The sequence below is a fragment of the Calonectris borealis genome, chromosome 5, assembly GCF_964195595.1.
Source record: "Calonectris borealis chromosome 5, bCalBor7.hap1.2, whole genome shotgun sequence".
NCBI lineage: Eukaryota > Metazoa > Chordata > Aves > Procellariiformes > Procellariidae > Calonectris > Calonectris borealis.
This window is the reverse complement of record NC_134316.1, coordinates 26,895,047-26,907,086: the sequence shown is the minus strand read 5'-3', so window position 1 is coordinate 26,907,086 and position 12,040 is coordinate 26,895,047. Positions and strand designations below refer to the sequence as shown.

The window sequence follows — 12,040 nt, the reverse complement described above, 5'->3', positions numbered from 1 at the left end:
TGTGGTATCTGGGGTTGGGGAGTTCCATTAGCTCTCTTTAAGCACTCTGTATTGAAGAGATTTGTCGGTGAGTTGAATTCTCTACATATTTTTCTCTATTCTCCTCTGCAGTATGTATGTTTAAATCATCTTCTATCTATTTTGGTGGAAAACTGAGCTTGTTTCAGCGATTCAGAAACTGGTGATAATAAAACCTCTGGTGTGGTGTTGAATGCGAGAGCGGCTTGCGATGCATTTCAATGTGAATCCTGATGATCTGTAGCAAAAGGAGCATGTTCTGGCTGAAAGAACAGTAAAATTGATTAGTCTCTGTATGTGAATTTTCCTGAGAACCTGACTCCTGTATTCAGTGCTGCTGTAGTGCCTGCAGGTGCATCTGTTTACTGAGCTGCAAGTGCAACGCTGTTAGAGGCATTTGGATTCAGTGGGTGTAGCTAGCTCATAAAGTGGAACCGTAGACTTCTTCCTCATGTAATAGAGTTGTTTGATTCCAGAAATGAAGAACTCGAGTATCAGTCTTGCTGGAAAGAATTCATGTGTTGGCTTTCTTAGTCTTTTCTCCTGGTGTTTCTGCACCTTAACACAAGCTCCCCATGATGTCGGCAATCTAGGAGGAGTTCTGCACGCCTGTCTGCAAAATAACGTTGCCTTGACTATTTCTGAAGTATTTTGGTGAAATGTTGTGCTCCAGGGTGACCTGGAGGCCCACGTCTTGTATTGGATGTCAAAAGGGGCATTTGCCTAAAAGCAAGGTCTGTCAGGCTGATGGTGGTTATGCTGCCCTGGGGAATTTAAGCTTTAGTGCTGTTATTGCAAAATTGGCATGATGGTAATGTGTGATACCAGCTAAAAACCTTGGGCAGAAGGTTTTTGCTTCTTTCTTATGTAAAGGCCTTGGCTGCAGTTTTACAAGCTTAGGCTTATTAGGCTTTTTATTAATCCAGTTCTGGGGGGGATAGATGTGTGTTAATTCTGATCCTAGATTCAACAATTTTTAGTTCAAAGCCCTTGAAATATGTGTAGCCTTGTATGTATGTAGTCACTGCTATTGCACAAAAGCATCTGCAAAGCAAAGGCATCTGGAGAGCCGTTTCACAAGGAGGCATCGTGATTTAATGCGTTGTGGAATTTGCTCACAAGCAGGACGCTGCTTATCCTCTGAATGTGTGATGGTAGTTTATGGTGTTGCTCTGACCTGACCCCACTTCTGTTCCTCGTGGTCAGATAGGCAGCTTTGCTTATCATCTGTAAGACTTGGAGGATGGGGAGAAGGAAAGTCTTTCTAAGGGCATGAGTTCCCATGCACAAGGAAAAGACTTTATGTGGGTCGGTTATGAAGAGTGGTAGGTGGCCTTAAATACATGGCTTAGTCTCAGCAGGGTCTTTTGTTTGTTTTGTTTTGTTGGGTTTTTTTTTTGATAGGGCTGCTGTAAGCACCCTGGCCTGCTTGCTTGAGGTCTCTGCAAACTGAATGTTTACTCAGAATCTTACAAAATAAAAAAAAGCCCCACTCCCCTTTCTGAAGGAAGGGATCCTTTTTTTTTTTTTTTCTGAAGAGCTAAAGTGCTCAGCAGAGACCTGCTAACACCTCTGGGGTTTCTGGTGTGACACCCTTTGTGGAAAGCCTGAGCAAAGCGTGGGGGTTTTGCCTCTAAGTCACTTGGCAGCGCAGCTGAAGCTGAGTAGGCAGACACCTTACTGGGACAGAGGTCTGAAGGGGAGCAGCTCTGTCAGCTCCGCCGCGTTCCTGCCATTCAGCACTCATGTGCCTTTATCTATTATGTTCCTGACGTGACTCCGTTAAGGGTAACACTTGCTACCATGTGAAATTGGTGAGAAGCTGTAAACTTTAGCTTGGGTCGAATGCTTGCTGAAGCCTCTTAAACATCCTCTGGCTTGTCTCGGCATCGACAGCACGCAGCTGGGAGTCTCCGGCGTTTCACGAGTCTGAGAAGCGGGACTAGCTTTTACATGCTGTGAAAGGCAGCAACCACAGCAATTCCTTAGCAGATGTAACGCCTGGCACTCGGGTTACGCAGACCGCTGTCAACATGCAAAACGTGAAGTACAGAATAAGTAATGAATCAGGCTTCAGGCTAGTCTATTACGCTAGCTTCTTATTTTTTTCCCCCTTCAGTGGAGGCACTGGAAGAGCGTCCCAGCCCACCGCACCGGCTGCTCTCCAGCTGCTGCCCTTGAGCACTGAACGGACGGGCGCAGCCCAGGAGCGGGGACTGCCCGCAGCAGCGCTGTCGGAGAGGGTGTCTGTCTGTCCAAGCGCTGCAGTTTCCGCACAGCCCTCCTCCTCCTCCCCGCTGTCCTCTCCTCTACCGGAGGACTCACGGCGGTGCATCCGACCCCTGCTCCAGCCTTGCCCTCGGCCGCCGCTCCCCTCCCCGCAGCGCTGCCCTGCGTGACGGGGACAGGGCTGCTCCCCCTCGGCCCCGGGGCGCAGGGGAGCGCGGCCCAGCCCCGCCCGCCCCGGCGCCAGGGAACCCTCGGCGGAGCGCCCGCCCCCGGCCCGGCCCCGCGGGCGGGGCGCGCCCCAGCTGACCGGCGGGCGGGGCCGCCGCGCTCATGTGACGCCGCGGAGCAGCCGCCGCCGCCGTTCTCGCTCCTGCCGCCGCTGCCGCCGCCGCCATGGTGCCGTCCCCGCTCGCCCTGCTCCTGGCGCTGGGCGCCGCCGCCACCGCCCTGGCCGAGCCCCTCCGCTTCGTCGACTGCGGTGAGTGGCTCGGGACGGCGGGGGGTGCGGGGGGCGGTCAGCGGGCGGAGAAGGCCCGGTAAGCCCGGCTCTTCCTTGCAGGTTCCAAAGACGGCAGCATCCAAGAGGTGAACGTGAGCCCCTGCCCCACGCAGCCCTGCCAGCTCCACAAGGGGACATCCTACAGCGTCAACGTCACCTTCGCCAGCAGTAAGCATCGCTTCCCCGGCTGGGGTGCCGGGGCGTGGGCAGGGGGGAGGTGATCACCTCTGTGTCCCCCTGCTTGGGGAGGAATGGGGCTGGAGAGGGGTCTGGGTGGGAGGAAGCGGCCAGGGAAGAGCAGCATCCCTAGTTGTGTTCTCGCGGCCTCTGTGGTATGTCAAGGGGGGGACATAAGTTAGAAACGTGTTCTCTGCTCCGGTGCTGTGCTCACGCTTCTCTGTGTTCTGCAGAGATCGAGAGTCAGGGCAGCAAAGCGAGGGTGTACGGCGAGATGCTGCACGTGGACGTACCCTTTCCCATTCCTGAGCCTGATGGATGCAAGTCTGGGATCCAGTGCCCCATTCAGAAGGGCCACTCCTACAGCTACCTGAATAAACTCCCTGTGAAGAGCGAGTACCCCAGTGTAAGTAAGCAGGCAGCTGGTCTGCTCCTCAGAGCTACCGTCCTTCTTGGGACGTTCCCACCACCTGCCTTTAAGGAAGGACATCTTGTGCTGTGGTGGTGGGGAGGAGGTTAGAAGACTCCTCAGACTATCTGGTGGCACTTCTGCTGTCAGTATGACTCTGTCTCAAGTTCCACTTTGGGACAGACCCAGCAGAGGCCTGGCTCCAGCTGCTGAGAAATGGCTTCAGCTGCTCAAGTATCTGCTTGTTCTGTTCGTATGTAGCCTCCCTGCAGAGCCTGCTGCATTCAGCCAAATGCTCCCAAACTGGGGGTGCTCGGCTCCAGGGTGCAGATCAGCTGGAAGGCTGCAGGGTGTTTCCACTCGCTGCTTACTCAGAGAGTAGTGATCCAAGTGCAGTGTGTGGAGGTCTCCTGTGTCACACAGCAGAACTCTCCATCCATGTTAGATACTCCAGGAGCCACCGCGTGAGCGTGGCCCACCTACTGCAGCAGGGGCAATGACCCAGCTCAGTCCTCTTTGCGCAGAGGTCCCAGGACCTCCTTGCTCCACACAAGTAACAACTCCCCCTCCATGTCCTTGCCTTTGCGGTTTCCTGAACACTCTCATTTCCCTCTGCTCTTCTCTCTCTTTCAGATTAAACTGATTGTGAAGTGGGAGCTGGTGGATGACCAGGACCAGATGTTGTTCTGCTGGAAAATACCAGTTCAGATCACCGGCTGAGGAGCCCTGCTGTTAGTAGGGCTCGGGGAGGGGAAAAACAGAAGACAACACAGGCCAAATTCTTTTATATAATAAGCATTTCTTACTGCTTCCTTCAGGGCTCTGCAGCCTCTGAGCAGCCAGTACTGTGTTCCTGCAAGGTCAGCCATGGGCAGAGGGCTTTTACCCTATTTAGAGCCCCCTGGGGTGTTCTCACGGCAGCTCAAGGGAGAGCAGTGTCTGCTGCAGGAGTGACTGAGCATCATCCTCCAGCTGCTCTGCGGAGGCACATTGGTTGTTGAAATGGAGCTGGCTGTCCTCACAAAGGAATTTCTCTGTGATGAACCTGGCGAGTGTCTTGAGCTGCTACCTGGTAACCCTTCAGTGCCTCTTCCAGAACGCTGGCTGCATCCACCCTCCTGTGCTTCTCCTGCTCTGTTGCAACCGGGATGCCCCTGGGACCTGCATTTGGCATCCATGCAGCTGAAGGAGAGGGAAGGAGAGGAGGCTTTCCCCTGGCTGGCAGCCTGCTCTGTCCTGGGCCCCTGCTCGAGCCGGCAGGACTGCAGCTGGGAAAACTTCCTTTTTGTGGATGCAAAGCCAAATGGCGTTTGACGTCTCTGCAGGGATGATTCTTTCTCTAACCAATGGTTTGTGCTACTACTAACTCGGAGCTGGGAGCTCCTGAACCTCTTTTTATAACTTTCCTTTTAATAAAGGCTAGACAAAATCTGCTTCTGTTGTCTTCTGTGAGTGAAGAGGAGCAGAAGGAAAAGCAGAGTGGCTGGGCATCTTCTAGTTGGAGTTGGGCTGGTCTTATTTCTCAGTTGAAGGCATGGATGGAGGTGATGGTATGCTGGCCTGAGTGTGGGTGACCTGCGAGCAGCCAGGCATCTCTGCTGCTGGCTGCCAGGGTGTTCAGCTAGCAATGTCTGGCTGTGCTCCTGCCTTGCTGGTCCTGTACTGGCCTGAAATTGTGCAAGGCCCCTGAGGAGGAGGTGGTGTAGAGCATGGCCTTGCTTGCTGCAGCGTAGGTAAAGGCCTTTCTAGTGAGGGCTTGGGCTGGAAAAGCAGCTCCCAGACCTGCCCAGGGGCTCTTGCTAGCTGCAGAAACCTTCACGCTTAAACTGCAGCCCCCTCGTGTGTGAACAAGGCAGGGTGTGAGCGGCTAGAACCGCTGCGCTGTCTGTGGGGGCTGGAGTTGGCTCCTGTGGCCGGCACTGGGCTGGGAAGATAAGCAAGTATTTGGCCTGGCAAGGGCCTCTGCTCTGGCTCAGGAGCAGGAGGCTGGGTGCCAGTGTGAGAGGGGTAAGAATTGGCTTATGAGAGTGGGGTGGCCTTGCCAGGCTGGACCCACAGGGAGGATGTGGCTCTGGTGTCCCTTGGCAGAGGCAAGACAAGCACAGTTCTGACCAGCCCCAGTGTCCTGAGCCACAGGGGCCCAAAATAAATGTTTTATTTAACAACATGAGAGAAGTTTCCAGCAGACTTGGTTAAAAAAAAAAAAAGTCACCAACAACTTTACAGAAAGGAAGCTGGACCTGCCCCCCCCCGTCCCCCCACCCAGCCAGTGTGGGGCACAAAGGTAAAGTGTGAGGCTAAGGGATGCTCCTGGGCTGGCTGCAGGGAGAGCTGGCCCTGGGGCCCCTCTGGCCTCCCCACCATGCCCCAAGGTTAGGCAGCAGCTTTAGAAAGCTGGGGTTGACCCCCTTCAAAGCTCTGCCCTGGTGGCTGGATGCTTGATGAGGAGCGGGGCCAGCACCTGCGGTGTGGGTGAGGCTTGTCGCTAGGTCAGTGCAGCAGTGGTGGGGAGATGAACCCCCTTTCTCGGCAGGGCGAGGCAGGGAGACTGGGGCTGCGTGGCAGGGGAAGGCATCCCGTGAGCCTCCATGGCACGGGGCGATGTGACGGGTGCCGAGGGCTGGGGTGGGCTCTGCTGCGGCAGGAGCGGGGGCTGGCAGGGCGGAGGGGGATGCAGAGGCTGGGAGCTCAGCCCTGGCCTGTAGAGAGAGGTGGTGGGGAAGTTGTGCGCTTCGGAGAGGAAGGAGCGAAGAGCCTCGAAGCACCCGCAGCCCCGGGGGGGCCTTTCTCCGTGCTCCCAGGTCCCGGGTGCCAGAGTCGCGCGCCGGAGGGGAGCACCCTCAACCCCCTCTAGAGCTACGCTGCCCCCGGGCTCTGGGCTGTCTGGGGCACACAGTGGTGGGGCCGGGCCAGGGCCACGTAGCCTGGCAAGCAGTGGCAGCGGTAGGAGCCCTCCGTGTTCTCGCAGGTGCCGCCCTGGCACAGGGGCTCAGGGCCGCCCACCTCCTCGCACTCGTTGATGTCTGCAAGGAGGAGAAGGATGAGTGTGAGCTGGTGGCACGGCGAGCTGTCCCAGCCCACAGCCAACATCTCCTTGTGTGCCTGCCACCCCCCTCAGCCCTCCCCCACAGGTGCCCCATGCCCCCCCCCCAGCACCTCCAGAATGCCCACCATGACCCACCAGCCTCCCACACCCCTCAGCACATCCGCAGAGCTCCCTCAGTGCCCAAGGGTGACATGCCCAGCATTTGGCATCCCGCAGCACAGGAGGGAGCCCCCCCCAGCAATGCACACCAGATAAGGGCCCCCCCCATGCTCTGCAGCTGGTGACACACAGCTGGGTTAGCAGCTTCCTGCTAATAAGTTGTGCTAGCGTAAGATCTGGGAGAAAGGCTGCCTCCAGCCTTGGAAAATGCCCTTTCCTGATCCGACAAGGCTGAGGAGGCAGATGATGGTGGCCCTGAGAGGCCGATTATCACCTCCAGGACCAGAACATAGAGGGACCTTGCGCTGTGCAAACAAGGGCTTGTTTTATTAACCTGCAAACTGTGCCAAAGGGCTCGCTCATCGGGCTCGCTGCTGGGCTAGAGCGTGCACACGAGTCCTACAGCAGCTGCCCCACTGTGACGGGTCTGCTCTGCTAAATGCACTTCCCTGGACACCCTGCCTGAGCTATCCCAACTTGTGGTGGGGGACAGCTGGGCAGAGCATCTCTGTGCACCCCAGATCCCTCGTTTGCACCCACAGGACCTCCAGAGCCCAAATCATCACCTGCCAAGGCAGAGGTCCGAGCCCTCTGGCCACAAACTCCAGCCTCACGCCCTGCAGATTGGCAGGGAGCGGGAGTGGGGAGCAGCTGATGGGTTCAGCCGGCCACCCAAGGGAGAGCGAAAGCCCCGGCAGTGACCAACAGACCCCAGGAGGACTGAAACTCTGCCACCCCAGAGACCTCGGGTTATCCCTAGCACAGGGGGAGGGGGCCATCTGACAAAGAAAGGGAAGTGCAGCCCCAGGGAGGGAGGCTGGAAGCAAAACCTCCAGGTAGAGTGGGAAGAAGCACAGCAGACACAGGAGGAAGAAGGAGGAAAGGGGAAACGTGAGATGAGAGAGCTTGAGGAACAAGGCAGCCTTCGTATGCAGCCAAAGCAATGGCTGAATGGGCACTGCGGACTTGGGCTAAACCTCAGGACCAGAACAGCACCATGGATGGGATGGGCTTGCTCAGAAGCCCCAGGAGGGGATGTTAGGCAGCACATCAAGGGAGATGTGCTCTGCAGTCTGGGAAGCTGGGGGAGGCAGCCTTGCTGGGGGCTCCAGGGAAAGGTAAAAGGGGGCAGAGCAGGCAGGCTGGGCTGGCTGTGGACCACCAAACTGAGAGAAGTAAAACAAGGCTACTTTAGCCAGGAGGCATCCGAAAACCAGAAGCGGTACAGTCGCACTAGCAGCGCACACCAAGCTCTGGAGCCTACTCGCTCAGGCAAGGCTGGGGGCAGGCAGCCCCCCCTGCAGGGCGAGGGCAAGCTACCCCCATAGGGAGGCGAGAGGGGAAGCACTGCAGCAGCCGCAGGAGTACGCTAAAGGCCTGAAGTCAGCAAGGTAAAAACACGGGGATGACTAAGCACCACATAGGAGAACTGAAGAGGAAAAAAACGAGACAGGCTCCAGTGTAAAATGAGTGCTAGTTAGTTCAGGACACGAAAGCAACAAGCAAAGACTCCATAAATATGTTAGCAGGAAACAATGGGGAATGTCGGTCTGGTCCTTATCGGCGGAGGAAACAAAAGCCAGCTGAGCTGGCTGGAGCAGCTAACGCGGGCTTTGTTCCAGCCACTATAAAAGCGCTCGTGGTGACCAGACAGGCGCAGACTATGATTGAAGTGTTCAAACGAGGGTGCAGGAGCACAGGGAAGGAAAGGCCATACTGTGATGGAGAGATTCGACAATCGGATAGATAAAGCAGTTACATCCATATTGCTAAAGGCTTGCTGCAACTCATCTTCACATGCTTAATGCTCCTGCAGTCCCTGAAAAGTTGGCAGTTCTCTCTGAGATGGAGGATAAAGAGACCTGAGGAAGGGTAAATCTGGTAACTATCTTCAAAAAACAGAGAAGGGAGAATTCAGAATTACAGACTGCTCACCCCCGTTCCCTTAAGCAGACCAGGTTTGTAAGTGATTCGGTCATAACCCTCCAAAGGATATCAGGGTTATTAAATAGCTGGTGCAGATCTGTTAAGGCCTGATTACGTTAAGCCAATCTCATTCCCTTCGCTGACCTGATAACTGGTATGTCAGATAAGAGAGAAGCAGTGGATATGATGTGCCTTGGCCACGGTGAGGATTTCAACACGCTCTCACATGACACTCTCAAGCAGACTGAGAAAATACGGTCTAGATGAAACCACGGCAATTGCACAATGGGCTGCAAAGCTGCACTCCAAAGATAATTAGCAATACCTGGCTGTTACAATAAAAGCCATTTAAAGCATAGCCTGCAGGGGTCTGTCCTGACCCCTACTCCATTCAATGTTGTCATTAAGGTGGATGAAGGAAGAATCCTCATGATTATGAAACGTATGTTTCAGCACTCGGGGGGGGCCCTGGGGTTCAGACTCATTCTGATCAAGCAGAGAAGCTGTCCAAAATCAACCAGACAAAATTCACTGAAGGCGAGTGCAAAGTACTGCGGCCAAGGAAAGGGAAACAGAGTGCACAAATGCAGAAGGAGGAGCAACAGCTCAGGCAACCATTCTGCCCAGCAGCATTTGGGAAGGCAGAGACCACGGGTTCTGTATGAAGAAGCTGCATGATTGTGTCGAGCAATAAGGATGCTGGGAGCTGGAGTAAGTGCTGTGCCTAAGGAAAAAGAGGGTCTTCATCTGCTCTGTTGAGTGCCCAGGGCCTCAGCTGGCTTGGGGAGGTGCACTGTGAAAAGGATGGAGACATGGCATAGGGATGAAGAGGAGATGCAGAGAGAAGCTTTAGAGACCGTGTCTCGTAGGGCAGGGTGGAAAGAGAGGAATTTCACCAGGGCAGTGGTGAATGTAGAAGAAAGTAAGCAGGGATAGAGTAATCGTGCTGGTGATGTACAAGAGCGTTATGCGAAGAAGGGAGCAATCAGCTGCTCCCCGCGATGCCCTGAGGTGCCCTGATGTAGCTGCCAGCAGAAAGTGGCCGGCTGAACCTCCAGGACGGTCCTCCCAGCTCTGTGGGAAGGAAGCACCAGGGAGAGTGGGGACTCCTCCAGCAGCTGTCCCAGCCAGCACCGCCAGAGAGCGGCAGCCGCCAAGGGATGCCGGGGCCAGGCCCCCGCACAGCCCCGGCTGCAGCCCCCGGCAGCCCCCAGGCTGGCCCGGGCCTCCACTCACCCACGCAGGCCATGCGGGTCATGTCCAGCTGGAAGCCATCAAAGCAGTCGCAGGTGTAGCCCTCCCGGACGCGCACGCAGCGCCCGTTCTCGCAGCCATTGAGGATCCCGCACTCCTCAGCCTGCAGCCCCTCGAAGCTTTCGTAGAGGCCTGGAAGGTGGCAAGACAGTGTCAGAGCAGGGTCACCCTCCGCCCAGCCTTGGAGGGGGCATTGGGCACGTGGCAAGACAGTGCTGGTGGAGGACCAACTCAGAGCAGCCAGGAGCAAAGTTTGCTCCAAGCCTGGAGCATCCTGGCCAGGGTGGAGCTGCCAGGCAGTCCCCATGGACACAGGCTGGGTGGGAAGGCACGTCTCTGTGTCTCCCAGTACTCACCAGTTTGGCTGGGCAGGTAGCGGGGCGGGGACCGCCCTGGGCTGTGATGGAGAGGGCTGCCACGAAACTCGCTGTTGGGTTCCCTCCGAGGGAAACCAGCATCGGGGCTTCCATACTCAGACTCCAGGTAGTTGTAGTAGGGGCCCATATCTGGGCTGGGAAGGCCATAGTGGGGGTCTTCCAAGCCCAGTCCGTACTCATACCTAGGTCTTTCTCGGAGCTCAGCCCCTCTCTCACTGTCTTCACTGGCCCCATTACACAGGAAAGCAAAATCAGCTGGAAGTGGCGAGAGAAAAGGAAGGGTCAGTGCAGCCTGGCTCAAGAGAGGTAGGTCTGCTACGGCTGGAGAGGGTGCGTCCACACTGGGCCAGCTAAGCCAGGCCTGCATTCAATGGCCTCCAAAGCTGCAGCTCTGTAGTTTGCTGACGGCACCATGCCTTCGAGAAGACCAGCTCCTGTCTGGGGCCAGCAAGTCCTTGAGCAGTGAGAAGCCCAGTTCCCAGTGTGCTCCCATTCCGGGCTGCCACTGCCTCATCTCTCCTAAGCTAAGCAGGAGCAGCAGGATGCACAGAGCAACTCTACCCTCAGACACCTCGGACTCATTGCAAACCAGTTTCAGGTACATCCTACCCACTGGTGCTTCTCAGCCCCAGGGCTGGCTTCGGCAATGCAGACAACAAGAGGAGCCCTCACTGCAGCCATATGTGGCCAACCCTGGCCGGCACGACCAGCAGCAGCCCAGCCTGTCCCCACCTCCGCCGGGGGATGCTTGCCCACACCGCCCCGCTCACCGGAGGACCTGTGCGGACAGAGCGCGCAGTTCTGGCCCCAGGCTTCGCCGAGCCGGCAGCAGCACTCGGTGTACGTGGTCTGCTCGCCGTGGAGCAAGTCTTGGCAGATGTAGTCGGCGACGGTCTGCCAGCAGACATCCAGGTGGATTTCGTACTCCTCCAAGGCATCTGTGAGTGCCACGAGCAAAGGATGCCATAAAAATCATCCAGAAGAGTGCCACCCTCCTTGTCCTGAGAGGGATGACCGTGTGCCCCAGGTCCTGCCCCCCCTGCCCTGACTGCACACTGTGCTGGCGCTGGCACCCCTCAGCCCGGCACTGAGCCCCCACCCACTGCTCCCTCTGGGAGACCCAGCTATGGGGTGGGATGTGCGGGGCGAAGGTGTGCTGAGATGGGGGCTCAGGCTCACCTGCCCTGATGGAGAGGTTCACACACCGGTTGCCAGTGGCATCCAGCACGAGAGGGAGGCTGCAGAAGCAGTGGTAGGAGCCGTCCGTGTTCAGACACTCGCCGTTGATGCAGTACACTTCGTTCTGACACTCGTCCTGGTCTGCCACGCACAAGGACAGAGCAATGTTTCAGGCTGGCAGACATGGGCAATGCGACCCTTTCCCTGCCACCTCCTCTTTCACTCCCCGGGAGGGTCCCAGGAAACCTGTCACCCAGAGCTGGCCGTGTAGCGTGGGCAGCAGGGACAACTCTGGGTGCAGCAGCACAGCTGTCCCTCTGCGTGCGGTGGGGGCCCCCACTGCTCTTTGAGGCCATCTTACCAACACACTCAAGTCTGCTGGAGTCATAGAAGTAGCCTGTACGGCAGAAGCACTTGTAGCCTGGCACCGTGTTCAAACACTGTCCGTTGCGGCAGAACTCAGAGCCAAATATCTCACACTCGTCCGTGTCTGAAAGAGGGATGGAGGGAGGGAGAGAGCATCTCAGGGAGCAGAGCTGTGGAAGCAGGGCGGGCTGGGTGCTGTGCCCACAGAAAGCCGGAATGGCACCTTTGCCTGGATCGTCTGCAGGTCCCTGAGAGAGCCCCCCACCTCTCCCACCAGCCAGATGCCTGGGAGCAGAGGGGGAAGCACCCCCAGGCAGAGCAAGAGGAGGGATGACAGGGAGCAGGATACTTTCACAAATAGGAAATTCATGTGTGTTTCTGGAAGGTCGAGAACACAACCC

General features: G+C 56.7%; 2 protein-coding genes across 3 annotated transcripts in view; one reads left to right on the top strand and one right to left on the bottom strand.

Annotated features, from left to right (window-relative positions):
- The first annotated feature begins 2,574 nt into the window (after window positions 1-2,574).
- Window positions 2,575-4,765, top strand: NPC2 (NPC intracellular cholesterol transporter 2). Its single transcript, XM_075151561.1, has 4 exons — window positions 2,575-2,725; window positions 2,807-2,914; window positions 3,157-3,329; window positions 3,966-4,765. Exons 1-4 carry the CDS (start codon window positions 2,641-2,643, stop codon window positions 4,050-4,052), a joined length of 453 nt encoding a protein of 150 aa, XP_075007662.1. The 5' UTR covers window positions 2,575-2,640; the 3' UTR covers window positions 4,053-4,765.
- Window positions 4,766-5,448: 683 nt separating this feature from the next.
- The window catches only part of LTBP2 (latent transforming growth factor beta binding protein 2), an 84,924-nt gene continuing 78,332 nt past the window's right edge, over window positions 5,449-12,040 (bottom strand). For both annotated transcript variants that reach the window (XM_075151549.1, XM_075151550.1), the window contains 6 exons: window positions 11,635-11,763; window positions 11,274-11,414; window positions 10,865-11,032; window positions 10,074-10,349; window positions 9,700-9,849; window positions 5,449-6,355 (listed from right to left, as the gene is read on the bottom strand). In XM_075151549.1, the coding sequence (XP_075007650.1) occupies window positions 6,189-6,355; window positions 9,700-9,849; window positions 10,074-10,349; window positions 10,865-11,032; window positions 11,274-11,414; window positions 11,635-11,763 (1,031 nt within the window). In that variant the 3' untranslated portion in view covers window positions 5,449-6,188. The remainder of the gene's footprint in view (window positions 6,356-9,699; window positions 9,850-10,073; window positions 10,350-10,864; window positions 11,033-11,273; window positions 11,415-11,634; window positions 11,764-12,040) is intronic.

What these genes read in the sequence shown, in the direction of transcription:
- NPC2 (XM_075151561.1), top strand. Translation starts at nt 2,641, where the DNA reads ATGGTGCCGTCCCCGCTCGCCCTGCTCCTGGCGCTGGGCGCCGCCGCC. An exon ending in CCTCCGCTTCGTCGACTGCG is followed by an intron (nt 2,726 to 2,806) that starts GTGAGTGGCTCG and finishes TCTTCCTTGCAG; the next exon opens with GTTCCAAAGACGGCAGCATC. An exon ending in CAACGTCACCTTCGCCAGCA is followed by an intron (nt 2,915 to 3,156) that starts GTAAGCATCGCT and finishes TGTGTTCTGCAG; the next exon opens with AGATCGAGAGTCAGGGCAGC.